This window comes from Mytilus galloprovincialis, chromosome 6 (assembly GCF_965363235.1).
Source record: "Mytilus galloprovincialis chromosome 6, xbMytGall1.hap1.1, whole genome shotgun sequence".
Classification (NCBI taxonomy): Eukaryota; Metazoa; Mollusca; class Bivalvia; order Mytilida; family Mytilidae; genus Mytilus; species Mytilus galloprovincialis.
The window spans coordinates 31,493,821-31,521,208 of NC_134843.1; the positions used below are offsets into that span (position 1 = coordinate 31,493,821).

At 32.1% G+C, this 27,388-nt stretch overlaps 1 protein-coding gene across 1 annotated transcript; it reads right to left on the bottom strand.

Annotated features, from left to right (window-relative positions):
- Nucleotides 1–447: 447 nt before the first annotated feature.
- LOC143079368 (uncharacterized) lies at nucleotides 448–9,455 on the bottom strand. The gene is made up of 5 exons (XM_076254646.1): nucleotides 8,924–9,455; nucleotides 4,438–4,620; nucleotides 3,168–3,294; nucleotides 2,168–2,344; nucleotides 448–830 (listed from the first exon to the last, which is right to left on the bottom strand). The coding sequence occupies exons 1-5, from the start codon at nucleotides 9,370–9,372 to the stop codon at nucleotides 627–629; spliced, it is 1,140 nt and encodes a 379-aa protein (XP_076110761.1). The 5' UTR covers nucleotides 9,373–9,455; the 3' UTR covers nucleotides 448–626.
- Between the last annotated feature and the right edge of the window lie 17,933 nt (nucleotides 9,456–27,388).

The window sequence follows — 27,388 nt, forward strand, 5'->3', positions numbered from 1 at the left end:
ATTAGTTTACATATTTATCGATTTGAACAATCTCAGTAGTCATGTGTTATTCCTGAAAATGGTACTCAAAAGTCAGTGCCCTGGTCGGTCAAACCATAGATTTTAAAATGAAACTTGCAGCGTATCTGCTAAATAGAGACCTGTGGAAGTCTATAGAAATTTCTTGTTATGTAATCAAGAGAAAAAACGATTTTCCTCTTGCGTAACAGCTGTTAGCAGTTAGTCTTCTTTAACCTTCTGAAGTCAATCAGTTGTCCAATTTTGCTTTTCCTTATTCTTGAAGATATCAATCTGATGTTAGATATGGTATACATAAAAAAGAAGATGTGGTATGATTGCCAACGAGACAACTGTATGTGTGACAATCTTGTTTTTATACAATTCCCCATGGCCTTGGGCTACAGTTCCCTCAAAAACCATTCTACTCTTTCAACAATATGGCTTTACACCAATTGGTTCAAGCATGTCAACAGAAAGATTTGAGAACTATGACAGATTGAATGCATGTTAGACACACAGACAGAATCAAGCCTTTGATCCTCTTCTGCTTTGCAAGCTTGGGAATACTAAGCAACCTCACAAAAGCAACATGTTGCTGCGAGTTTTGTTTGCCAACTTATTCATAATTACATCAGATAATAACTATAAAAATCATGTTTTTGAACACATCCTAACCAAAAGAGTATGTCTATAAGTTGATCCCTGTCTTCCTTTTTCATTATGTCATAAGGCTTAGAGTACTGGATGCAAGAAGTCTTCCCTTTTAAATCTTTGTTTTTTGTCAATGCTTCACACTGTTCAGGATTCATTTCCAAGTACATAAACATAATCTAAAAAAAACAAAAAAAAAAACGATATCAAATTAAAGTATAAAAAGTTCAAATAGTTCTTGTTCACTAACTAATATGCTTCTAGGGTTTATTCTCAACAGTAAAAAAATGACGAGAATATAAATTGTTGTAAAATATGTAGAGTGGGGGGCACATATTCGCTGGGGACACAATTTCACCTATTTATGATTTTGAGGTGTAAACACTTCAAAAGATGGCTGAAATGGAAGAAATATGACAATAAATTATAATTTTATAACAAATGATTATTTTTTAAAACTTAAACAAAATTGCTGCACTTACTGCAAAGGACCGAAAAACAGACAACGATTTTCGGTCAATTTCCTGAATGAAAAACACGATTTTCAAAGAAGTTTTTCGTAGTAATTTTTTGACTGATTGGCCTAAATTTCTGTTTTTTACATCTTTGAAATGTCTGCTGTTCATCTATAATGAAATTTATTTGATAAATATTATATAAAGCTGCAGTTATTTGGTTTTAAATAGATATGTAAAAAGGCGAATATGTGTCCCCCATTGACAAAACATCAGGAAATTTCAAACACCCTTTAATCTAACTTTACAGGTGATTATTTTTAAACAAACAACATGCCGTTTTCAAGCTTAGGAATGTTTTGCATTTGAAGTTATCTTCATATAGAAATATCAGTATACTTCAAAAACAAATAGACCTGAACATAAACTGCAGAAAACATGGAAAGATATGGCGAAAATTAGCACCCCACTATAAAACTTAGGTCTTTCCTTATTTTACCACCTCAATTAAACTTGAAAATTCAGACCTACAAATTTTGAAATGACTATATTTACCAAATATAATTGACCCATTACTGATAAAGATGATACTGCTTATTACACTCAGTTAAAGTTAATTGTTATGCTGGAATCCTTTTGTCTCACATTCTGGGATATCCATCAGAAATATAATACAACATTTTATTACGGAAATTGTAACATTACAAAATGTTGTTATTTTTTAAATGGACTTACGGTAGAGATATGATAAATGGGATATGTCACCAATTTTGATAAAAAAAAAACAGCATACAGATAAAAGAATGCTTTTTGAATATTTCATGTTTTTTCTATACAAATGTTCACTTATTTTGAGATAATTCAATTAGTAGTTTTTCAGACAATGAACTAGATAAATGCATTATTTTTTTAAAAAATTCAATAACAGTTAAACGAGCCAAAGTTGCATGCAAAAATTTTCATAAATCTGTGAAATAGCCCATCTACTGTTCCTTGACTATATAAATTAACACTCACACACAAAAATATATCTTTTTAATCTTTGTTTATTTCACACTAACCTTTGTTTTCATACAAATTATTCCTAATGTGTTTGGACAAAATGTAGAGTTCCAGCATTCAGAAACCAGTTGTATTCCTATTTGTCCCTTTACACCTGATTCCAAATAGCTCTCTATCAAAGGCAAGTTTGAATCTTCTTCTACATCTGATCTCTTCTTTAAGGCATTACTTTTAAGCTAAATAAAACAAAAACAAATTTAGATTCAGGGCTCACACTACTTCCAAATCATAGTGAGAAGTGACTTCTCTTTAAAAATGATAGGGTGAAGTGGTGAGATTTGAAAAAGAATTAAGTGTGTATTCCCTTGCAGTGCTTCAATGTTTGGTTTTTATTATAATATATTACAGTGTGAACCATAATGTTGCATCCGAATGTTTTCCAAATAAATATTTTTTTTTTTTAAATTCCATCAGTTAATACCTTATGATTACATTTATATCAAACATACGAATGAAGAAAGAAAGGGATTTTTGAAGGATTTAAAATTTGTCACTTCAAACTCCAATATCATGAAATATATATGTCTTTCATATAAAAGTCATTGAAAGTAGATGATAACAAAAACAAAGTTAAAAATTAAACATTTAATGTATAAATACAACTGAAAAATTATTATATTCTTAAAATTCAAATTCAAAATTTTGAAATGATCATCTGATATACAATAAGTTTGTTTTTGATGTAATTAGATTTGAAATAACTTTTTTTAATATAATTTTAGGGTTTGGAAAGTTTATTCCTTGGTGTAGCTAATATTATTACATTTCATCTCCATACATGTAACATAAGCTTAGCTGCACACACATAAATAATTTCTATTTGTTTTCTATTTTTTTCATTTTAAGAACGAAAAAATCCAATTATGTAGAACACAAAAACTGACGCCCAATAGATAACAGAAAGGGGCCTACCTTGGAACAGGAATATGAAAAGTTCAAGGTTTCAACAATGTGGTGGATGCTTACTTTTATAAACAATGTTTTTAACAGTTTATATACCTCAGTCAACATTATTAGTAGACGAGCCCTGTGTCTTTCACCATCATGCTCATAGAAACCAATATCAGGAACACATCCAACAACCTTATTTCTGATCTTCAAAACTGTTTTCTTGTTTTCACTAACTCTGCAAAGGAAGTCATATATTGCAATGAAAATGTAGCTCAAAAACCCCAAAATAATTTCATCAAATCCTCAAACTCACACCAGTTGCAGAGTTTCATAAGAAAAATTAACACTGACCAATCCCTTTTACACTCAGGAAATTTCAATCCGAGTTTTTATTTTTGTTCAATTTTAGTATTATTGAAAACATCACAAAAATTTCTCAATTTATAGACTGGTAAATCTTGTGGGGCTGGCAGTATAAAATTTGTATTTCATAATTTTGGCCACATCCTCATAGAACAGTCAATGCATACAGTGTCTGTGATAATCAACATATTGTGTATAGTTATTCTTGCTAACAAATCATAGCCATATGATAATAAAAAAAAAATCAAACTTGATCTGTATTTATTGGTAATAAGCATTGTGTATCAGTTTCATAACATTTGGTTGAGGCAAACTTAAGTTAGAGAACGGAAACTAAAAATTTTGCAATTTTTCCATTTAAAAAGGGACATAACTCAAGAACAGTTAAAATGACGCCACCAAAATTCATACTTGATCTGTGATATGTAGTAATTGGTAATTTGTATAAGTTCCATAACATTTGGTTGAGGCAAACTCATGTTAGAGAACAGAAACCAATTTTGGGACATACAGACGGACAAGGGTAAAACTTAATGCCCCCTCCGCTACGGCTTGGGCATAAAAACAAAGAACTTGTTAATTTATCTCCCCTGGATGATTTCTTGACTAAAATAATATTTATTTCCTCATATGATTTACTTACAATTATAACTACCTTTAGATGATAAAGTTTTACACAAATCTATCTAGTAACCAGTGGGGTATTGGGTGTACAATGTACAAAATTTATAAACAAATGGACAGTCAAGAGGAATCCAATATATAATAAAATTATAATATACCCCAAAAGTTTAAATTTGTGTGTGTAAGGGAGAGATAAAAATTTATTACGTCTATGCCATATTTAAGTCCAATTGCAAGATTCTGAGGAATCTCATGTAACTGGGGGAAAAAAAATACTTAAATGTTTAATTTGCCAATGTGTGAAAATATGATATATGTAAAATTTCATTCACTGTCACAACTAAATGTACAATGACTACAGGTTAATTTAAAATACATCCATTGTACTTACTCTGGCTTCAGGAAGAAAATTTCGGTAAATTTCATGAATAAGTTTGTAAATGCAGAATCCTTCAAAATTGTTGTGCCTTCCTTAGAAACTCCATGATTTAGATATGGATTATTCAATTTTTGTAGCATTTCTTTTACTTCAGCAAGAAAGTCAAATGTGTCCTCAAACCAACGGTGCAATAGTCTACAAAGTCAAATGTTAGAAATAAGTTACAAAATGTACAGTTTACAGATTCAAAAATCAAATTCTGTACATAAATACATGTTCTAATGTACTTCAAATTCTGAGACTTAAATGGTGAAACTTCCTCTTGATGAAAGGACAGGGAGAAAATAAGGAATTTTAGATTCCAAGTTAATAGGTAGAGGTCAAGTATTTGCTCACACAACAAAGTACATTGTACTTCAGTAATCTAAAATAAATGTCTTATCTTTGGTTTTGATGATGTACTTTGTACTTGAGAAATTAGTTAGAATAATTTGGAATGGCAGACTCCCTGAATGTTTTTAGAAGTTTTGAAAAATCAGCCAATACCCACTTACATGTAAGTGAAAAAATCATATAAAAGGTTGCAAAAATTCAATGGTTTAGAAGTTTTGTAATGTTTATACATGTATAGACATTTCATTACATGTATCAATTATAATTTTTTTACATTGATTCATATTTTGTTTACATTATACATGTCACTTTGAAGAAAATAATATAAATAGATAGCAAGTTTTGTATTCAAATTAAGTCACAATAAATGCAACTGTGCAAGGCCTTAATAAATTACTCCCTGGACACTTGCAATTGTAAAAGATACAATGTACAGTATTTCAAAAATAACTGACAAACAAGATTTTAATTGTCCATGAAATTATACTTTTCATGAAAATTATTTAGGACAGACAATTTAAAAACATTCTATTTAATTATTTAATAGCATCTTTGCTAGCCAAGGGTTACGATCCAGTCCTTTTATCTCCACCCTTGGCAGATTAAGCCAACATTTGTGATTACAATGCCCATTTACAAGAATATAAAAGTCACGCCCATTCTGACATCATCATTCTTGACCAATGGCAACACTTGAACTCTCTTTAGAGTAGAGGTGCAAAAATGGTTGTGTCTTGCGTTTACAAATTTTCTGAAGCAGGAACTGAAAATATATGTTGACATTCCAACATTTGCGCGAGAAACATACAAAATGTACCCAGAAACTTCAATTAGTTAATTAAGAACTTTAAAATGGTCACCAAATATCTTTCTACGTAAAGACTTGTTACACGTGGCATTGGGTTTTTTTTACATTTTTTTACATTTTCTCATTTACACGTGATCATCTTAAAAATGCCTTTTGATTGGATGCAACTGCGACTAATAGAAATCAATATATCGCATCTCGGAAATGATACTTTTATCCACCAAGGGTGAAAAGAAAGGGACTAGATCGTAACCCTTGGCTAGGGAAGATGATTTAATAGAGAAAAGAAGTCAAGAGAAATTAATGAAAGTGCCTGTACTGAAGGGTAAAGATTGCTTTAATGTATCAGTGTGAAGTAAAATTAATAAACATTACATTAAATAAAGCATTGGTTGTAGTTCTGGACAATGGGAGATAACTCCAATTTTTAAAGATGAATTTAACAATGACATCATTTATATTTTTAGAACAGATATTAGATTCCTGCACCTTGCAAATGTTATGTAATTTTTTTGACAGGTGCATATGTAGCATTATTTTGTGACTTGAATATCTGAGCATATATTACATTGATAAATATCTGAAAATGTTCATGGATAGGATGTATAGAATGTTATGACCAATGCACTAAATTTTGTGTATCAAAAAGGTAGTAATCAGCCTTGGAAGATTTAGATATCAAGTCAGTAACATAGGGTTTTGATTGCATTTCATGCAATCTTTACCCAAAAAAGAAAAGAAAATAAGACTTTCGCACCTAAACTTTTTTGTACATTTAAGTAAAACAAATATGAAATAATCCTATCTTTTACTTTTACATAATTTTTAATTATCGGATGTTGTTGTTGAAAGTCTGAGGAGACAAACTGTGCTTAATTAGGCTATAGAAAATACATGCATTCTTTGGAATGTTAAAAAAAATGCTTTGGTTCCAATTTCATATCTATGTGATAAATACAAATGTAGATCCTTGCATTGCTATGCAATGTAAACAGTTTTTAAATTCCTCTACATGTACATGTATTACCTTTGGCTGAAGCCCTCGTTTGGATATGAGAGTCTCTTTCTGATACTACATGTAGGGCCCATATGAAAAATGTCATGTACATGTAATAATCTATAAGTGAGGGGGGGGGGGGGACAAGTTAGAAGATGTTTTTCAATAAAATTGGAAATGGGGAATGTGTCAAAGAGACAACAACCCAACCAAAGAGCAGATAACAGCCAAAGGCCACCAATGGGTCTTCAATGCAGCGAGAAAATCCCACAGAATAGGTAACAAAAGAAACTAAACAAAATGACAATGATACATAAATTAACAAAGGACTACTAGCAGTTACTGACATGCCAGCTCCAGACCTCAATTAAACTGATTGAAAGATTATGTCTTCATCATATGAATATCAAGCATAATCCTTCCCGTTAGGGGTTTAGTATTATACCATCATAAAATATATGAGAAGAACATAACCTGTATCATGCCAACAACTGGTTTAATAATAAATGTGTTTATTTCCGATGCAAAGACCCTATACATGTAAGTGAATCAATATTAGAGCCAAAATATGCAATCTTTAATGACCCCAACAACAGTATCGTAACTATATCCCTTCTTAATAAGTCTGTTTAAAGGTTTTGTTAGCTTTTGAGATGAATGTCAACATTTTTGTGCTTTGTGAATAATATTACCATAAAAAATTGGATGTGAAATACCTGAACATATAAGATGTCTGCATGTTGTATTTACGAATGATCTCCTTGTACCGATGATAAAATTAAGTAAATGTTTTGACTAGTTTGTGATATCAAAAAACCCTGGTGTAATAATTTTTCAGTAATACATAAGTTTCTCTCGCTAAAATATAATACGTTACATAAATGAGTGAATCCTACAAGTTGAGATATGTAAACACCATAAGATGGTGACAAGGGAACGTCACCATCAAAAAATGGATAATTAGCATTAGGAAATGTAAAATCATATCTTTTATCATAAATTTTGGTATTAAGCTTCCCGTTAATGATATATATATCAAGATCGAGGAAATGGCAGTGTTCATTGTTAGTATTAGCTTTATTTAAAGTTAGATCAACAGGATAAATTTCTTTAGTATTCAAACTGAAGTCATCATTATTGAGAGCCAATATATCATCCAAATATCTAAAAGTATTGTTTAATATTTTTGTATCAGATTGGTCTTTGCTGATTTTAGTCATAAATTCAAGCATGATAAAACTCCTTTTCATTATAGCACGATAAGTGGGACTGGTTGGTAGGTTTTTTAATAAAGCTGGATTAACCTCCTTTTAATCAGTTGGTCAACATGGTTATGGTCAAGGTGGTAGATCCTTACTCAGTAAGATTCAATGCAAGTCCTTTTCATTTGTGATGCAAGCTGATCTGAGGCAAGCTGTCATGAGTATTGTACTTTCAGAATTGTACTTTCATTTTAAAATTTGCAAAAGAATCACCTCCTCCAAAATATTTTTTTAAGTAAAGATTAATGTGAAGGAGTATAATTTTAATCACATATGCTGCACATGCAACCATTTGTTATCTTCAATATTATGGAAGCTGATACTGTACATCTGAAGAAGAAGATCTAAATTATGATATACATGTACTTACATAATATGAATGTTGGATAACTTTGAATATTGTATGTTTGTCTTGTCGATAACAACCCAATATTTGAATTTTAAACCAATATTGGCAATACACCTTATCGCTATTTATTGCAATCCAGATAAGTTCTGAATTTTTAATCCAGTTGAGCTATCTGGGGCCATGTTTAAACAATCTACATGTACATGTATTATGCATAAAACTTTTCAAAGAGACTTGTTTAATAAAACCATCATATTTAAAACACTTCAAAACAAAAACGTTTTTATTACTTTAATTTGTGTTTGAAAACGTGGATCATAATCTACATGTATCAAAGTTTCACAAAGATTTCTTTTTAAACTTTCTCCTCCCTCAGCTCGTTACTGATGACCTTTGTTTTGGGGATATTTGACAAATACAGGAAGTTGTCTAAGTGACTGTTCTTTCCTGATTGGACTAACTGGATAATTCAGTCGTTATATTTATATTCCTGTGATCTACGATTACTTCATTTACTCACAAGTAGGTGAGATCGATGATGGGGAGGGACTGAATTATTTGGATTAGGAATGGACTGAATTATAAATAGCGATAACGTGTTTAAAATGATCTGATCATGCTGATTTGAATAGGATTCCTATACTAACATGACTAAGTCTACATTGACATCTCTGTGTATACCAAGTTACCTTTTAGCAAGCTTATCAACTGAAAAAGGGATTTCACTCTCTGTTCTGTCTGCAAAATCGACCAAATTCCTTTGTACTTCCCGAATCTGTTCCATTGCTTCCCTTTCTCGGTCAAAACAAATACTGATATCTTTATTCCAATTAATGTCATTCAAAGAGAAAGGTAACACTTCCTTCGTAAACTTAATGAGATGTTTCGTAAAACCTGGCATGGTAACTCTTGTCCCCTTTTGTGATTTTAATTTATCTAACAAATCTGATAAAAGAATAGGATTTTGGGAAAAATACACTCCAATGTCACCCAACTTTTCTCTTTTCCATTCCATCGCTCGAAACCTTTCTTCATCCCGATTACCTAATGCACTGTTGTCTGATGGGTCCGAAGAGTCATCTATTTCTGTCGTTGCAAGTTTTCTTTTGGTAGATTGATTTGTCGAGCTCGAAAACATGTTTACTTTAGGGTAATTTTAGTACAGGGGAGAGAAACCAATGTTATTACTGTATCTGTATTCGGTATTCTGTATCTTCATAGTTTTCATATATTCTGCCAATATAGGCACACCTTCAGTACGAAGTAATAAATCCAATATAAATCCAATCACCAATAGAATTATAATAGTCTGTACACAATAAAAGTATGCCAATATATTCCTTCACCAATATCACATATCAAATTAAGTCTTACTTACGGAATTTAGAATATATTTCATTTAAATTAATACTGATAACTTACAGTCCACACACAATTACTACTTAGCTAAATATGACTTTCTTAAGTTTTTCTGTCCAGTTTTTAGGAGCTTGTACCTTTGCATATGCAGGTCAGTTATATATAAGTGTTCTACAAGCAGGTTCAACATGCAAGCTAATAAAGCTACATAAATCACTAGGTTGAGTGCAAGCACAGAATTTCACGAGATAGTATGGGTTAATAATCACATGGATTAAGGATTATGTACCCTTGTGTTGATTCAATGCTAAACATATGAAAATTTTATAGAAAATCCACAGCCTTTATCCTTGTACTCTCATATGTGGCAATTTGGTGACTGATAGATATAAGATTATTGCATGCAGTGCTAGCATTGATTTCCTTGAAACAAGTTTATTAATGTAGTTATTGGTTAAAACAAATATAAATATGGACCAAACCAATAAAATTGAGAACGGAAATGGGGAATGTGCCAAAGAGACAACATCTTTTACTGGGATGCGCTCGACTTTAGTGACTCAGCACGAGGTGTTTTGGAATTTACAGCCGGTTGTTTAGAACTTTTTGTAAACAATGAACGCTAGCACATCATAGAAAAGCAAGTGAGTAAAATATTCCATGTTTCAAATTTTATAACAGAAATCTCTGTATTAAAGGCTGTGGATTTTCTATAAAAATCTTGGTTTATTTGCCACAAAGTCCTCTGTTTCTATTAAATGCAATGAAACAGTAAATAATAATGCTTTGCATCAAGTTTCCCCTTGATATATGTACAAAATGGCCTATCTCTATTATTCATATATCTGTAGTTTTGATACTATTGAAGTTTGAAAAGTTCGTACAAAAATGGCTACAGAAGGGGTCATAAACCTTAAGTTTATATCCAAACTAATGTTAAATAGTTCTACCAATCTTAGACATTGCTCACGTATCACTTTTAAAAAAATTTCTCTGTCCGGTTCTAGATGAATACAAGAGATAAGATATTGTTCAATCGTCTCGTCCTCTTTATTACAAATTTTGCAGGTGGCTGATACCTCACATTTGTTGAATTTGTCTCTATTTGATTTGCAGTATGTAATTTCCTGTTGCAACTTTAGTTCTAATAGGTATTCTGTTGGCACCACCTTGGCGTACACCCTGTTCAATTTCAAAGACTTCTGAAGTTTTATTTCTCCATTTTATACAAGATGTTGCATTTTTATAGAGGCTATTTATCAATATTATGGATTGATCATTCCTGTTTGATCTAATCTCCTCATAAGATTTGAATGTACAAACACATCAAATGCCGATTTACCATCAAGTAAAGCTATGCATGTTGGTAGTTTGAGATCTTTACGTTCACGCTCAAACTCACTCTTCAATAATTAATTCACATAACAGAGGGGTGGTGTTCTCAGTAAATCCTCTTTGTAATAGGTTTTGTTTCTCCAGGATGATAGGGTTTTCCCGTAATTTAATTATCTTTTCAATTATTTTGGAGTATATAGGTGTGACTGTTATTCCTCTATAGTTTTTCGCATATCTTGCATCACCCTTATTCTTGAATACAGGAAATAGTGTACCAATTTTCAGAATATCAAATATACAGCCTAGTTCAAAAGATCTGTTGATAAGTAGTTGTAAATATTGTTGCAATTGTTTACCACCTTGTATGATATTTTCAGCATTTACACCAAAGTAGTCAGCAGCTTTATTCCTGTTTAAACATGATACTGCTTTTGAAATCTCTTCTTCTGTAATAGGGTTATGCTTGAAACGATCTTTACATATGTCGATTATAATTTTAGCTTCTTTTTCAATGAGATCTATAGCTAGGTATTGAGTGTCGTAATTTTGATTTGGTTCCTTTTTTACAAGCTTATGAAAGTGTGAACGCCAGCCTTCAATGATATTATCGTTGTAATAGGTATTATCATCTACATGTAATTGATCTATACATCTAGATGATTTTCCTCTTTGACTTTTTTTATAATTTTATAAAACATGTTTTTGTCTGATGTTCTAGCATTAATTAGTTTTTGACGTTCATTTATTCTACGTTTAGCTACTTCTAATCTGCATTCTTTACGTAGAATGTGCGTTGCTAGTTTTTTCTTTTTCAAATATATACTATCGGATTCTTTTGGACGTCCATTTAACTTCCAGTCGTGAAAAGCAAGTTTCTTTTTTTATAGCTTCTTTAATGGCGTCATTCATTACTTGTAGCTTAGGTCTTTTTACCCCATTTTAATTGCTGGTGCTGCAGCTTTAGTAGATTTAACAATAATTTCATTGAGATACTTGAATGCTTTTGTTATATCTTCTACTGTCTCTATTGTTGGATTGCTGTCTGATATTTCTAAAGCAATAATACTCTCATATAGATGTACATGCGTATCAACTTTATCCCATTTGGTCTGAGGTTTGACAGAAGTATTGCTTGATTTGATTTGTTTCACTGGATGATGATATTGAAGGATCAGTTTAATTGGATAATGATCTGATACATTAGATATTATGTCCAGTTTCGAGATTTTAAGGACTGTATGTTTATATAAATTTTGAAATATAAAATAGTCAATGGCAGTGGTATCACAGCCGTTTGAATGTATAAAAGTGCTACCATTATATTTTGTTTCTAAATCATGCTCTTTAATGAAGTCCTTGACACAGGTCTTTCTTTGTGATGTTGTACCATTTACAATCTCTCATTGAAGTCTCCTCCAATAATTATTTGGTGTGTTTGTTTATACGACTGACTATTTTATGTAACTGAGCAATACAGTCTTGAAAATCACTAATCCTTTACAAGGCAAATATACAGAGAGAATAATTAAATTAGGATCACTAGTGACTTCTATTCCTTGAATTCGTTCGTTTCCTATTGTTAATGATGAAATTATAGAGTCTACAACTTTTTTCTATAATATAACTGTGCCCCTGTAACCTCTTTGCATCTGTATAGCGGGAATGGGATCTAATGAGTCAACTGCCTTTCCAACACCGGTAAGCTTGTCACTTATATCATTGACAGTCATATAGCCAAAGAACGGTCTTTTTTTTAATTAATTAGTTTAAACATATTTATTTATAGTGGATCGGGAAACAAGTTTTGCAACTTATGTTAATTCCTTTCCACTTTGCGGGTGCGAGTGCTGCCTTGTAGCGGCATTAGCCTGCTCTTTTTCGAAATCTACAAGGGTGTCTTTAACGTGCAAGAGATATGGCTCTCTCTTAACACGGGTCAGCCATTTATCGTCCCCTTCCGACGGACTATCATCGTTTCCTCGAGACCATACTCGCAAATGGTGTCAAGGGAGAGCCGAAAATTCAGTTCCTGAAATTTTCATCCCAGACGAGTATCGAACCAGGAACCTTTGTGTTAGTAGTCCGATGCACTAACCACTACACCACGGCTCTCTAATTAATGCAGATAGAGTGGACTTCCTGAAGAAGAAGAAGGTCTCCAAAAATGCAAACTGGCCACATAACTATATTTTTAGTGATGGTACCTAGTTTGCATCTTTTTGACAGTTTCATTCCCCTCATTTATGAGGTATGGATGGGGGAGGGGGTCACTTCATTTCTGTATTCTTTAATTTTTTTAGACCATTTTTTCTCTATTCTTTATACATTTTGCCTGTTATTCTTTAGTCTCTAAATTTTAGCACCCCGTTATTCTCTAATTATTCTGTATTCTTCATTTTTTTACCTAGTTTTCTGTATTGTTTATTTTTTGTCCCTTATTCTGCACATTTTGCCTTTAGTTATCTATTCTGTAAACCCCATCCACACCCTCATTTATTTAAGAAAGAGACAAAGCTTTCCATCATAGCCTATAGATTCTATATTTATTTTATAGATGTATACTTATTTATTATAATTATGTTTGAATAACCTACCAATTGTAATAATTGTTAATTTGTTCTCATCCTCAATATGCATCATGAAGTATGTGCTATTGGAATTTAATCAATCAATCAACCAATTAATCAATGAATCAATGACCAATCAATAAATCATGTAGTTTTTCATGCAATTCCGAATATCTATGCTTCACATGATCTCAGTGATTTTCATAGAATTTCCAACATCAAACATCCATAATTGTAAGTATCTTTGATTTTCAAAGTGAAATCAAGCATTGCGTAAATTATTATTAAACACATTCATCTCAAATAAAACAAATACAATATAGTACTTCCTAATTAATCAACATAAAGTTTGTGAAGATACTTTATAAAGATTACAGGTCATATAATTCATTCAAATTAGGGTTAAACCTAAGGTTCTGATTTCCGATACATGACACCGTGACAGCTGTCTATTCAGTTCGTTACACTGTGATACCATTATTTATTTTCTCCAGTAAATAATTCGTTTTACCCCCATATTGGCCTTAGCTTGAGTATGATAAAACATTACCTCTTCCCTGTAGTTATTGACTTAGAATTGACGATTCCCGCTCCCAAGACATCCACAATTTCCCTACTCCCTCCACACTTATACTGTACATTAGGACAAAGAAGGCTTATAATACTCCTGTAGTCTTGACTTTAACAAAAGGATCGCCGACCTTAAATGGACCGGAATTGGCATTAAAAGAGCCGTTCTTTGTCCACTGATTGGTCGTGGTCATTTTTCTATGAACACGACTTATCACAAGGGTGAGTACAAACCTGCATTGGACCTGTTATAGTTGTCCCTGTCCGTCTTTTACCAATAGTTTTCTTAATACTCCATGCTGTATGTCAGCTAATTCTGGAACTGAACTTTGTTGAGATATATACAGGCGAGACAAGAAATTCGCTGGTGTTGTTCCTACCGATTTTGGGAGGATTGCGCAAATTGAGTCACGTATGCCCCCACGAATTAACACTGAGATGTTTTATATACTTGGATAGCTAAGTTTTACTATCAAATACGTATACATAGACTTTCTTTTAAAATGATCCTTTATCTTATCAAAATCTTCATAAATGTACTGCTATTGAATTATTGTCTTCCCGTACGCTAATTTGCCGATAGCTTTTCTGTATGCAGTGACCATCACTATGCAGTCGGAAACCCGGTTGAAATAGAACAAAAGAATCGAAGCTCTTTGTTAGAGAAGGCGATAAATGTTTACTGTAATGTTTACTATAGTGACAAAAAATTTAAAAGTTAATATAAAACAAATAAAATGACAATTTTCTTCTTAATTACGAAGTGTTTTATTTAAAAACACCATTTGCATAATTTTTCAATTTATCTAGAACATAGTTAAGCAGAACAATTAGATATCAAGTCGACGACATGAGTATCTTTCAAGTTGGATGTAGAAAATGCATAACCTCCGATTTTTAACTTTTTTTTTTTACCACGGACGGAAAACATATCAATCTATTAGTTCAGTAATTTTCGTGTCTGCCCGTCCATTATGTGACTCAAGAAAAAATTCCAAAAAAAGGATAACAATTGTATCGAAAAGAGGGCGTGTTTGAGTTGAATATTTTGTCTTGATATCGTTGAAAGCAAGAATATTTCATACATCGTCTCGCTTCACGGTTTCTATCATTTTTACATATCAAAGCTACAGGTTGACTTTATAACATAAAAAAATCACAGTGCTAAAAGATGAAATATATGGGTCAAGGGAAATACCTATCTAATGAATCACAAAAACAGAGTAGGTGTATTCGAATAGCTATTTTTTTACTAAAAGTACTTGCATATCTTCGAAAAATTATAATTTTGTGTGTATGATAACTAGGGTTTATAGTCTTCAACCACTAAAAAAAATCTAGTCTGCCCTTCCGCGAAATATTTAATTAGAATTTTTTTAAATGTTTATGAATTTTCGAAAATTCCACCTGACAACCGATCAGACAATAGTTTTAAGTTGAATCAATGCAGACAAGATCATTTATTTAACTGATGCTCATTTGCTAGTTGATATATTTGTCTTTTAAAATACAACTGGCATATCAGGATCGTAATGGCGCAATGTGGATAAATTTATCGGTTTCCATGAGCAAAATTGGCAGCGCGTCACCCCTACAATGGCTTCCATTTCTACGATTTTGAAAATGAACTGGCGTAATGGGGAGATACTTTTGACGAAGTAGAATCCTGACTGTATGAGAACCTTCGTTTGAACTTCGGCAACAGCATAGCGCAAGTGCGAAGGAAAACCGTGATTACAGAAAGATAGACAAACGTGGAAGTAAAATAGTGTTAGTCTCTGATGCATGACTTTTTATTATTAAATGTTTTCGGCTTTTAACTAGCTTTCAGTAACTGAGAGTACTCTTAAATCGAACTTTCCTGTTAATTTTACCTTTTGACATATTTTGTAATGCATTTTTGTTATTCAATGTTTTCTTATTTTGTATTATACCTCGTCTCACTATTCTTAATATGTACCACCTTTAATATTAAAGTATTAAGTATGACGATAAATGTTCACTTCTGTATTCATATTGTGAACTACAAATTATTTATTTTGTAAAAAGTATTTCCGTACTCCTAACAACAAAATTAGTATATTTAAATTTACCTGTGTACCGGTTATTTTATATAACGCCGTTTTGTGCAAGTTTACGTTTAGTATATGTTTGCTTGTTTTTGTCTATTATATATATGTCTTTTTGATCGAGTTAAGACATTTCAAGTGTTATTTTATAGTGTTTTTTTTATGTTGTACATAATATTACACCACTGTTTCAGGTTAAGGTGAAGGTTGGCACCAGTTAAAAACGTTTAAACCCGGTGCATTCGTATGCACCTGTCAGGAGCCTGTTCAGTGGTTGTCGTTTGTTGATATGGTTCATAAGTGTTTCTCGTTTCTCGTTTTTATATAGATTAGATCTTGGGTTTTCCTATTTGAATTGTTTTAAAAAGTCATTTTTGGGCCCTTAATAGATTGCTTATCGGTGTGAACCAAATTGAAGGCTGCGTGTTGAAGGTCGTACTTTGACCTATAAATGTTTACTTTTTACCGACATTGTGACCTGGATGGAAGGCGAGTGACTTTAACCATAAAATTAAATTTTTAATGCACCTACCTAACACACGGCTAAATTATATATCATTTGAAAGCTACACATCTGTACTATCTGTTTTGCCCGGTCGTAAAAAAATCGTACGGTGCAATTTCCGTCAAATCAAGATCAAAGGTCAAGGACGAATAAGTGCATATTTTCTAAGATTTCAGCCTGATTGCATAATATGACTTTTATATACTAAATTCACATATGCAAACAATTTAAACTTTTAGCAGAGAGATTAACAGTAATTATTCAAATGCATTTTTTTTATATTTAAAGCGTGTTTTTGACATGTTTAACAGAGAGCACATGTTTCCTGAAATTCGAGTAAAAGTTAACAAAATGTGTGAAAACCCAAATTTTTCTTTCTGGTGCAAATACTAATCAATTAAAACTAAGTAAAATCCTTTAATGACTATCAAAGAAGTTTTTGACATCATAAAATTTCCTAAAATTATGCTTACTTCTAATCAAACAGCAAATCATAACAACTCATACAGTTGCCCAAAATACCGCCATCTGCGAAAAAACAGCTTTTAAGCATTTCTTCCTATTTAAACATTGTATGTGGTCAATATAAGATTTAATAAACAAATTCTTAAGAATCTGAAAAATTTAGAGTAAAAAAATATGTGCGCGAATCATCTTATTGCTTGAAATAAAGGGAGTGAAACCAAGAGATTGCAATCTGCATTGTAACTACCAGACTGAAAAAAACATATTTCGACTTTTCTAATTGTTTGATTTGTAGCTTCATTATAAATATTGATGTAGTGAAAAGACATTTTATTTATTTAATGTGAATTGAAAATCTAGACCAAAATAAATAGAAAATAAATTGATGAAAATTGAAATTTCAAAGAATTTCAAAAACTAGTAAACATATTATAAAACTGGACTACTTGATTGCTTAAATTCTGTTGTTTATTGTTTACATGCATTAATTCATCAAATAAGAATAATTTTGAAGAAAAATATCCATTAATACGCAACGATTCTAGTTACAACTAGACTTCCTGAATAGCTTGAATGACTAGTTCATTTTTCATACGAGAATGACTTCATGCAAAAGTTTCTGATGACGACTGACAAGAAGCTATCATTATCTTGAAACTTCACTTTCCATTATATAGATGATGTCATCTCACTGAATAGTGTAAAATTTGTGACAATGTTGGACTCGTATTTTCCATTGAAATTGAAAATAAAAGACTCAACAAATATAGTTTACTCTATCACGTATCTTGAAATCGATGATGAGGGTTGGTTGAGAACAAGTTTTACGACAAAGGAGATGAGCATAAAACAACCCATAAAAACACCCCTTACTACCAAATTATAACCTTTTCATTTCTATGTAACAGCATTATAGCATCGCCTGCATATCTATACTACTAAAGGAGGAGACCGATTTCATTGAGCCTCAACTCCTCTGAAATAAAGGCAACTATATTATACCGCTATTCAATGGTCATCAATCGATTTACTAGTAACTGAAATAAATCCGGGTCACAAAGCAAAAACTAGGAAAACGCATGAACTATAAGAGGATCACAACGATATAACAGAAACACAGAACTGCTACAAAAACAAACGCCAACATACAAAGAAACAGATTATTCGATACCAACTGCCATATGCCTGACTTGGTACAGGACATTTGAAGAAAAATGGTGGTTTAAACATGTTTTAAACCAGAGTTCAAATGCAAAGTTGAAATCATCCCTTTGAAAATTTCATGGACGCCACTACGAGTTGGTTGACAATTATGAGATATCTGTTTCGCCAGATGACGACTGATAAGTTCCATCGACGTAACTAAATTGCCGTCAATTCTGCCATGAATGTCACCAACCGAATAAGGCTTGGCACCGAGTTAGGAAATACATGAGCCACAAGACGGGTAAAAGAGAGCCGTGGTGTAGTGGTTAGTGCATCGGACTACTAACACAAAGGTTCCTGGTTCGATTCCCGTTCCGTGATGAAAATTTCAGGGACTGAATTTTCGGCTCTTCCTTGACACCATTGGGGAGTATGGTCTTGAGGAAACGATGAAAGTCCGTCGGAAGGGGAGGATAAATGGCTGACCCGTGTTAAGAGAGAGCCATATCTCTTGCACGTTAAACACACCTTTGTAGATTTCGAAAAAGAGCAGGCTAATACCGCTACAAGGCAGCACTCGCACCCGCAAAGTGGAAGGCGAATAATTTAAGTTGCAAAACTTGTTTCCCAATCCACTATAAATAAATATGTTTAAACTAAGACGGGTGTCACATGTAGAACATGATCTGCCTACCCTTTGGGAGCCCCTGAGTTCACTCAAAATTTTTTTGGGGGGTTTGTGTTACTCAATCTGTAGTTTTATATGTTGTGTTTTGTATACTGTTGCTTGCCTTGTTAGTTTTTTGCCCGGCTTTGTCAGTTCGTTTTTAATTATGAGTTTGATGTCCCTTTGATATATTTCGTCACTATTCAAGTAGTAAAAGGTTTTAAAATTATAGATCAGTGTAGCTAAATGTATCATGATAACGATTTGGTTCTATATATATATCACCGTGAGCAAATTAACTTATTTTCGCGGATATTTGTGTTATTGCGTTAATCTTCTTCACTTTACTTTAAAATTGAGGTGTTTTTTTGGCCGATTTTCATAACTGCAAGTTAATGTCTTTAAAGTAAAATAATACCAAAGGGACAATCAACATCTCAAACCATGAATCAAATAAAGTTAATTAAAACCATGAACAAAATAAAATTAAAGTCCAAGAGACAAACAACAGTCCAAAAAACACAGCATACCATGAAAACGAACACTCCTAAAACAGCGAATGATCTTATGAGGTCAGGAAGGGTATTTTACTTTTTCATTTTGTTATTTCACAACTGCTTATAGTGTTTTACATACACAATGACATGCATTTGTATTTTTAAAGTTTATGTAGAAAATACTCAAAGCATCTTTTATTCAAATAATTAAAGCGATTAAACTTCTAAACACATTTAATATGACTTACTATAACACGATTTTAAACTAAATAAGAAGCAGTCGCATTTTATTTAGTTCGTTTACATCCCGCTTTAGACAACCAAGTGTTTCTAAACAAGGTTACTTATTTCAATGTTGCCTACGATTTAGTCGCAAAGTAATGTTTGCATTTAAACATGATTACAAAAAGTAAAAAAATTTGACTTCGTAAAAAAACATATTTTAACCTCAATTACCTCGCATATATTCTTTTCTTACTTTAAATACCCCTTCTTTTATTATGGAAAATCATTCTCCTCCCTGATATTCACAATTAGCGATGTGCAGATGGCAGATTTTTGGGCAACTGCAAACACTTCAATAGAAAGCTGTTCCATGAACAATAATTTATAATTGCATCTTAAAATTACAAAACAAATATTCCTTGACCTAAAACATATACATTGATCTATTTTTTTAGCATACAAATATCGATTCCCCAAGATATTTTTTGCTTTTTGAATAATTTTTCATTTTTTTAGGATTTGTGATAAATTTCAATTTTCGGGAAATTTTGCGCATCGAATCTCGTATTTTTTGTTTGATTTGGAAATTATGTATCATGTTCCATAAAGTTCATATGATCTTTTGGAAAATTTTATGGTACAAGAATTAGAAAATGGCGTTTTATTTAGTAATCGCAAAAATTGGAATGTTTTTTCATGACCTTTGACCTTGATTTAACAAAAATTGCACCGTACGATTTTTTTACGACCGGGCAAAACAGAAAGTACAGATTAATAGCTTTCGAATGATATATAATACAGCCGTGTGTTAGGTGGGTGCATTAAAGTCGTTAACTAAGCGTCTTTGGTTAAGTCACTCGCCTATGGAGAGTTGTATCATTGGCACTCATACCACATCTTCTTATTTCTATCATCTCACTTACTATTCACGTACTCCATGAGTCTGTGTTAATTTTGTATTACGGCCACGTTTGGTAAACTTCGGCAATAAATCACGAAAGTTAATCAGCTGTCAAAGATTCTACTGAACGAAATATTTTTGTCGATTATATGTTATGGACTCGTAATAAAAAAATGTGCATAGGCCTAAAGGATTTAGTAACGTATATATGCATAGGCCTAAAGGATTTAGTAACGTATATATATATATGCATGCATTGGTTTAATAATTTCGATAACATTATAATTTTAAGAAACTCTTTTCATATGACTTTAAGACTAGAAGAGCCAAGTTTAAACTTAATTAATAAGATATGAGTGGCCCTTCAGCTGAACAAACACTTTACAGAAAATTATATCTGCGATGTATTTGATGTCTCGATCCCTTTTTATATGTTCTCCAATCTAGCAAAAAAAAAGAAATGGGAACACTGTTCTTACATTTGTAATTTATCTTACAATATTTCGGCTCTGTTTAAATAAAAATGAGTCCTTAACCAATCCAAATATCTCAATACAACTCCTAAGACACAATTCTCCTTTTCTTGTAACAGCATAAATCTTCAGAGATGTTGAAATAAGAACGAGTCCTTAAGCAATCCAAACATCTCCATATTATCTCTAGGACACACTCTTCTATTTTTGTAACAGTAGATATCTTCAGAGAATCAGTGACTTATCGTATCATTAAATACATATATAGTTTATGTTCATGTATTTAAATATTTGAAATAGTCTGTAAATATTACTATTAGTTTCGTTTTGAACCAAACTATGTAGGCAAGTATCTATTTATTATTACTTCAATAGTAAAATCATACACGCATATATACGCATAGATATTGGTAAGAAATAATTGATTTGATGATGTAATTTCACCTGGTGTTTCGGTTTAGGTTTTATATTACCTAGGCATTATCCTCATCAGGTACCCTAGCCTTACAGCAACATGATAAAAATAAACGAAAATTCTGGGGCACGACACTCAGTGAATCATCTTTCTGTTTTCTTTATATTAAATTGCGAAGATTGTGATATAGCTTAATCTACTACATTCTTTTTAAGTTTACAAGATGTTAAATATTCTTTCAAGTTCTTGTGTTTCTGGTATGCAATAATGGGTGATTTCATCACGAGACTTGATGTGTCTGTTTTTCATAGACATTATCTTAAGGTTCTCACGTTAATTTGTTTACGTTTAGTAGTAAGTTCAAATTGACCTGTTAGCAGGCAATATATTGAATAGGTGGATTCTGTATTACTGATCACTGTCTCTGTTGGAGAGATAAGTGTTGCAGTATTTGTTACAATAATTAAACTCTATTGGAGAGATTAATATGTAATTTAGTTGACTGTAATACTGATCACTGTCTCTGTTGGAGAGATAAGTGTTGCAGTATTTGTTACAATAATTAAACTCTATTGGAGAGATAAATATGTAATTTAGTTGACTGGATAATTAATCCCTATCGGAGAGATTAATGTATAATAATATGCGAAATATTAAATCTCTATTGGAGAGATTAATGTATGCATATATGTTGCAGTTAACAGTTCCGGCTTTAAAAGTATTCTGAATGAAATAATTATTAAAAACGGAATGACATCGAAACCGTCATGCGCAAACACTCTGCATTCTTATTGGTTTTTAATGTTCGGCGACACATTGAATTCCCAAATATATCTGTTAGAACCGCCCTGTAGTTGTAAGATTAGATGATTGATACATACATATTATTTGTGTAAAAATGTATGAATCGATTTGAGAAAAATATCAATAAATCAAAGCCATTATCAGCTCTACATTAATTGCGATAGATATTTTACTCTCAAAATGGGACGTCAAAATTGACAAATATAAAATTGGATTGGATTGAATCTTTTTTTCTTCAAATGATATTCATATCTAGATTATTTACATAATATGTAATGTTATACTGTATACTGTAAGCAGTAGTTTACATTGATTTAATTAATTTTGAAAAAATCTGTTTATATCCTTATTATATATATATAATAAGAATATTTTATATTATTATCGTTGATTTTGGTGGTGGTGGTGGGGGTGGGGGGTGGGGGGGATGGGGAATGCTTCAGAGGGTATAAAAAAACTAAGTTGTGTACAATCTGTATGATCCTCTCAACATTTGATAGATCTATAATAATTAAACAATAGCGGGTAAATCGATAACGCCATTGTATCTTAGTGGACAGTATCAAATCAAATTCATATTTTAATTTTACATCAAAGTTTGGGAATTACAAAAAGGAGCATTTTTATATTCATGTTCATGCAAAGCTTAATCTAGCGTATTACGTCCAGCTGTGTAAATGAACTTTCCCTTCAAATAGAATTTCATCGAATATAAAAAAAAAATGTTTTTGATTACAATGGAAATAAGAAGGAGGTACAGGTCTTTAAAACTTTGTACTATGTGGATAGGCAGTAGAAATAGATTCTATTTGTGTATTCCCAGCATTGGAAAAGGTTGAGATGAAGAACACTTTATATGTCAATGTAACCTTTATAATCCCTTGAGAAAAAAGTTATATGGTACCATTTTGATAAGTTGTAAAAATTTCGAAATGTCAAACACAAGTGCCAAGTTTAATCTATAAATGATTATCAATATTATTGTGTCAAATATTAAAATCATTGTAATAACTTACTTTGCTCTTCATGGGCCCTTTTATTGGAATAAAATATCTGATCATATGTCTGTCAACATTTTCATAAACACCAATCAAGATGCACGCACAATTGTTTTCTCATGCACTTGTAGAAAATAACGTCGGATTTGATTTAGTTTAAATTAAACTTTTTGATTAACCGTGTTTTGAATTGGATACATTTCTTCAGTAATGTAAGTTTTTACATTGAATGTTTTTGTTTAAATACAATTTTATATTATGTTACATTCAATGTTGGATATAACATACAATTTATGCAGACATTTTATAAAACGATAAACTCACAGTAAACAATTGTAAGCATGTACACTGTTAGTTGCGGAACCGTAGGTCTTTGGTCTTTATGCCGATATTTTTTTACTATTCGCGGACCATAGATGGTCCGCAAATAGTCAAACAATAAGACCTAAGACCCTAGATGGTCCGCAAATAGTCAAAAAATTTAATAAGGACCTAAGAGCTACGGTTCCGCAGCTAGTACACTGTATAAGATACTAGAATATACTTATTACTTTCTAGCTAATAATGTCTCTCGTGTTTAACATGATTTGAAAAACTCGAAAACTAATATTGTACCAAGTCTTTTAGTATTAAAATTAGTAGAATATGAGTATTTTTATTTTTATGATTTTGTATATTCTGCTTCCAACATTTCATAGAGTTTACATACACTGGACAACATATGTATACCAGAAAAAGAAGATTCATGTAATAAAGAAAATAAAGAATGCAAGATTTAGAAAATGAATAACATGTCTTTGATGTTAAATGCTCCGTGAAAGTTAACAACCGTCTTACACCATGGTTCAACGTCGATTCAGGGGTTAAACAAGGATGTTTGATGTCGCCTAGTCTTTTTGCGGTGTATATAAATGACCTGGCTGAACGAGTAAACATTTTAAAGTGTAGTATTAAGATTGACGATATTGAGCTAATAGATATAGGAAGATGTGGTGTGAGTGCCAATGAGACAACTCTCCATACAAATAACAATTGGTACAATATTAGTTTTCGAGTTTTTCAAATCAAATAAGCATACTACTGTATGTCGATGACATAGCTGTTATTGCGCCGGATGAACACAAACTACAGAGAATGCTTAATGAGGTTGCGTCTTGGTGTGATGACTGGAAACTTGAAGTCAATCGGTCAAAAACCAAAGTAGTGCATTTTAGAAATCCTTCGATACCTCAGTCAGACTTTGATTTTGAATGTGGAGCTCACAACTTAGAATATATTGACTCATACAAATATTTTGGACTTTGGTTCGATGAGTTCTTAACACTAGAAAAGGCAGTTACAGAACTTTCTAAATCAGCCAGTAGAGCTTTGGGAGCCCTTTTTCGTAAATTCATAGCGACAGGTGGTATGACCTGTAACGTTTATCACAAACTTTATACGACGATGGTAGAACCAGTTTTATTCTATGGTAGTTCTGTTTGGGGATACAAATCTCACAGAGTAATTCACAATGTACAGAAAAAAGCTGCAAAATACTTTCTTGCAGTTGGGAAGCGAACCTCCAACACAGCGGTGCGCGGAGATCTTGGACTAACCTCATGTTATACGAAGCAAAAACTATCATGCCTACGTCTAAAATGTAAAATCATACGAGTTAAGGATGATAGACTTATATCAAAAGTAGCAGCGTGGGCCTCGCGGCGACGAAAAGGGTAGAATCATCAAAGACAAACTTGCAAACGATATACATGTTGCTGATATTGTTCATAACGCCACTATCAGTGTTAAAACGGCGATGCGCCTCATAAGTGAACCAGATGCTCCGCAGGGCGTAGCTTTATACGACCGCAGAGGTTGAACCCTGAACGGTTGGGGCAAGTATGGACACAACATTCAAGCTGGATTCAGCTCTAAATTTGGATTGTGATTAAATAGTTGACACAGCATAGGTTTCTGACACAGAATGAATGTGTTCTAATGAACTTAAATTTTTTTGTTTTCTCTTAGAGCAATTCACTATGCTGTTGAATATTAATCCTCTCAAAAAAATGTTTGAAGAAATTTTCTTTTTTATTTATGAAATTTCAAATGAGAAAAATTGAACCCAATTTTTTTAATCACATCACCCTTTCCCTTATTCCAAAACTAATCTCAATTAAAATTTCTAATGGAGTTTGCAACAATAACTACTCATTTAAATACATCATAAAATATTAAGATGTAAAAAAACTGCTTGTTATCACTGAATGGTAAAGATTATTTTAATTTATCAGTTGGTAGTAAAAAGTGAATATATATTGTATATTGTATATAACAAAGATTTAAGTTGATTCTGGACAAAGAAAGATAACTCCAATTAAAAAAAAATCTTGCTATTGCACAATATTTTGCAATTAGATATTTCTTGCTTACTATTCTGGACAAAGAAAGATAACTCTAATTAAAAAAAATTTTGCTATTTCACAATATTGTGCAATTAGATATTTCTTGCCATTGCGCAATAAAGTGCAATTGAAAAGACTTGCTATTGCACAATACTTAATATAATAATTTTAGATCCTGATTTGGACCAACTTGAAAACTGGGCCCATAATAAAAAATCTAAGTACATTTTTGGATTCAGCATATCAAAGAACCCCAAGATTTCAATTTTTGTTAAAATCAGACTAAGTTTAATTTTGGACCCTTTGGACTTTAGTGTAGACCAATTTGAAAACAGGACCAAAAATGAAGAATCTACATACACAGTTAGATTTGGTATATCAAAGAACCCCATTTATTCAATATTTGATGAAATCAAACAAAGTTTAATTTTGGACCCCGATTTGGACCAACTTGAAAACTGGGCCAATAATCAAGAATCTAAGTACATTTTTAGATTCAGCATATCAAAGAACCTAACTGATTCATTTTTTGTCAAAATTAAACTAAGTTTAATTTTGGACCCTTTGGACCTTAATGTAGACCAATTTGAAAACGGGACCAAAAGTTAAGAATCTACATACACAGTCATGACAGTTAGATTCGGCATATCAAAGAACCCCAATTATTCAATTTTGATGAAATCAAACAAAGTTTAATTTTGGACCCTTTGGGCCCCTTATTCTGTTGGGACCAAAACTCCCAAAATCAATACCAACCTTCCTTTTATGGTCATAAACCTTGTGTTTAAATTTCATAGATTTCTATTTACTTATACTAACGTTATGGTGCGAAAACCAAGAAAAATGCTTATTTGGGTCCCTTTTTGGCCCCTAATTCCTAAACTGTTGGGACCTAAACTCCCAAAATCAATACCAACCTTTCTTTTGTAGTCATTAACATTGTGTTTAAATTTCATTGATTTCTATTTACTTAAACTAAAGTTATTGTGCGAAAACCAAGAATAATGCTTATTTGGGCCCTTTTTTGGCCCCTAATTCCTAAACTGTTGAAACCAAAACTCCCAAAATCAATCCCAACCGTTCTTTTGTGGTCATAAACCTTGTGTCAAAATTTCATAGATTTCTATTAACTTAAACTAAAGTTATAGTGCGAAAACCAAGAAAATGCTTATTTGGGCCCTTTTTGGCCCCTAATTCCTAAAATGTTGGGACCAAAACTCCCAAAATCAATACCAACCTTCCTTTTCTGGTCATAAACCTTGTGTTAAAATTTCATAGATTTCCATTCACTTTTATTAAAGTTAGAGTGCGAAAACTAAAAGTATTCGGACGACGACGACGACGACGACGACGACGAAGACGACGACGACGACGACGACGACGACGACGCAGACGACGACGCCAACGTGATGGCAATATACGACGAAAAATTTTTCAAATTTTGCGGTCGTATAAAAACTAACGAACTTTGACCAGGCTGATTTCGAGAAAGATTTATATATCGACAGAAACAATGCTAACGGCAACAAGCTAAGGACTTACCGTATTTACAAGCAAAGTGTTAAAACAGAACAGTATATTCTCTCGCTTTTACCAAGAAACGTAACTCGAACTCAATGATGGCATTATTCCGCAGTGGATCGCTACCCCTAGCTGTAGAGACAGGGAGATACACCAGACCGCAGATTCCATTGAATAATAGACTATATGTAAATTTTGTAAATTGAATGATATTGAACACGAAACTCACTTTTTAATGGTTTGCACTCTGTAT

Bases quoted from the DNA above. Each gene is read 5' to 3' on its own strand.
- LOC143079368 (XM_076254646.1), bottom strand. From the start codon at position 9,372: ATGTTTTCGAGCTCGACAAATCAATCTACCAAAAGAAAACTTGCAACG. The intron at 4,621-8,923 runs GTAACTTGGTAT...TTGACTTTGTAG, and splicing joins GTTGATAAGCTTGCTAAAAG to ACTATTGCACCGTTGGTTTG. The intron at 2,345-3,167 runs GTATATAAACTG...TGTTTTATTTAG, and splicing joins TACTAATAATGTTGACTGAG to CTTAAAAGTAATGCCTTAAA.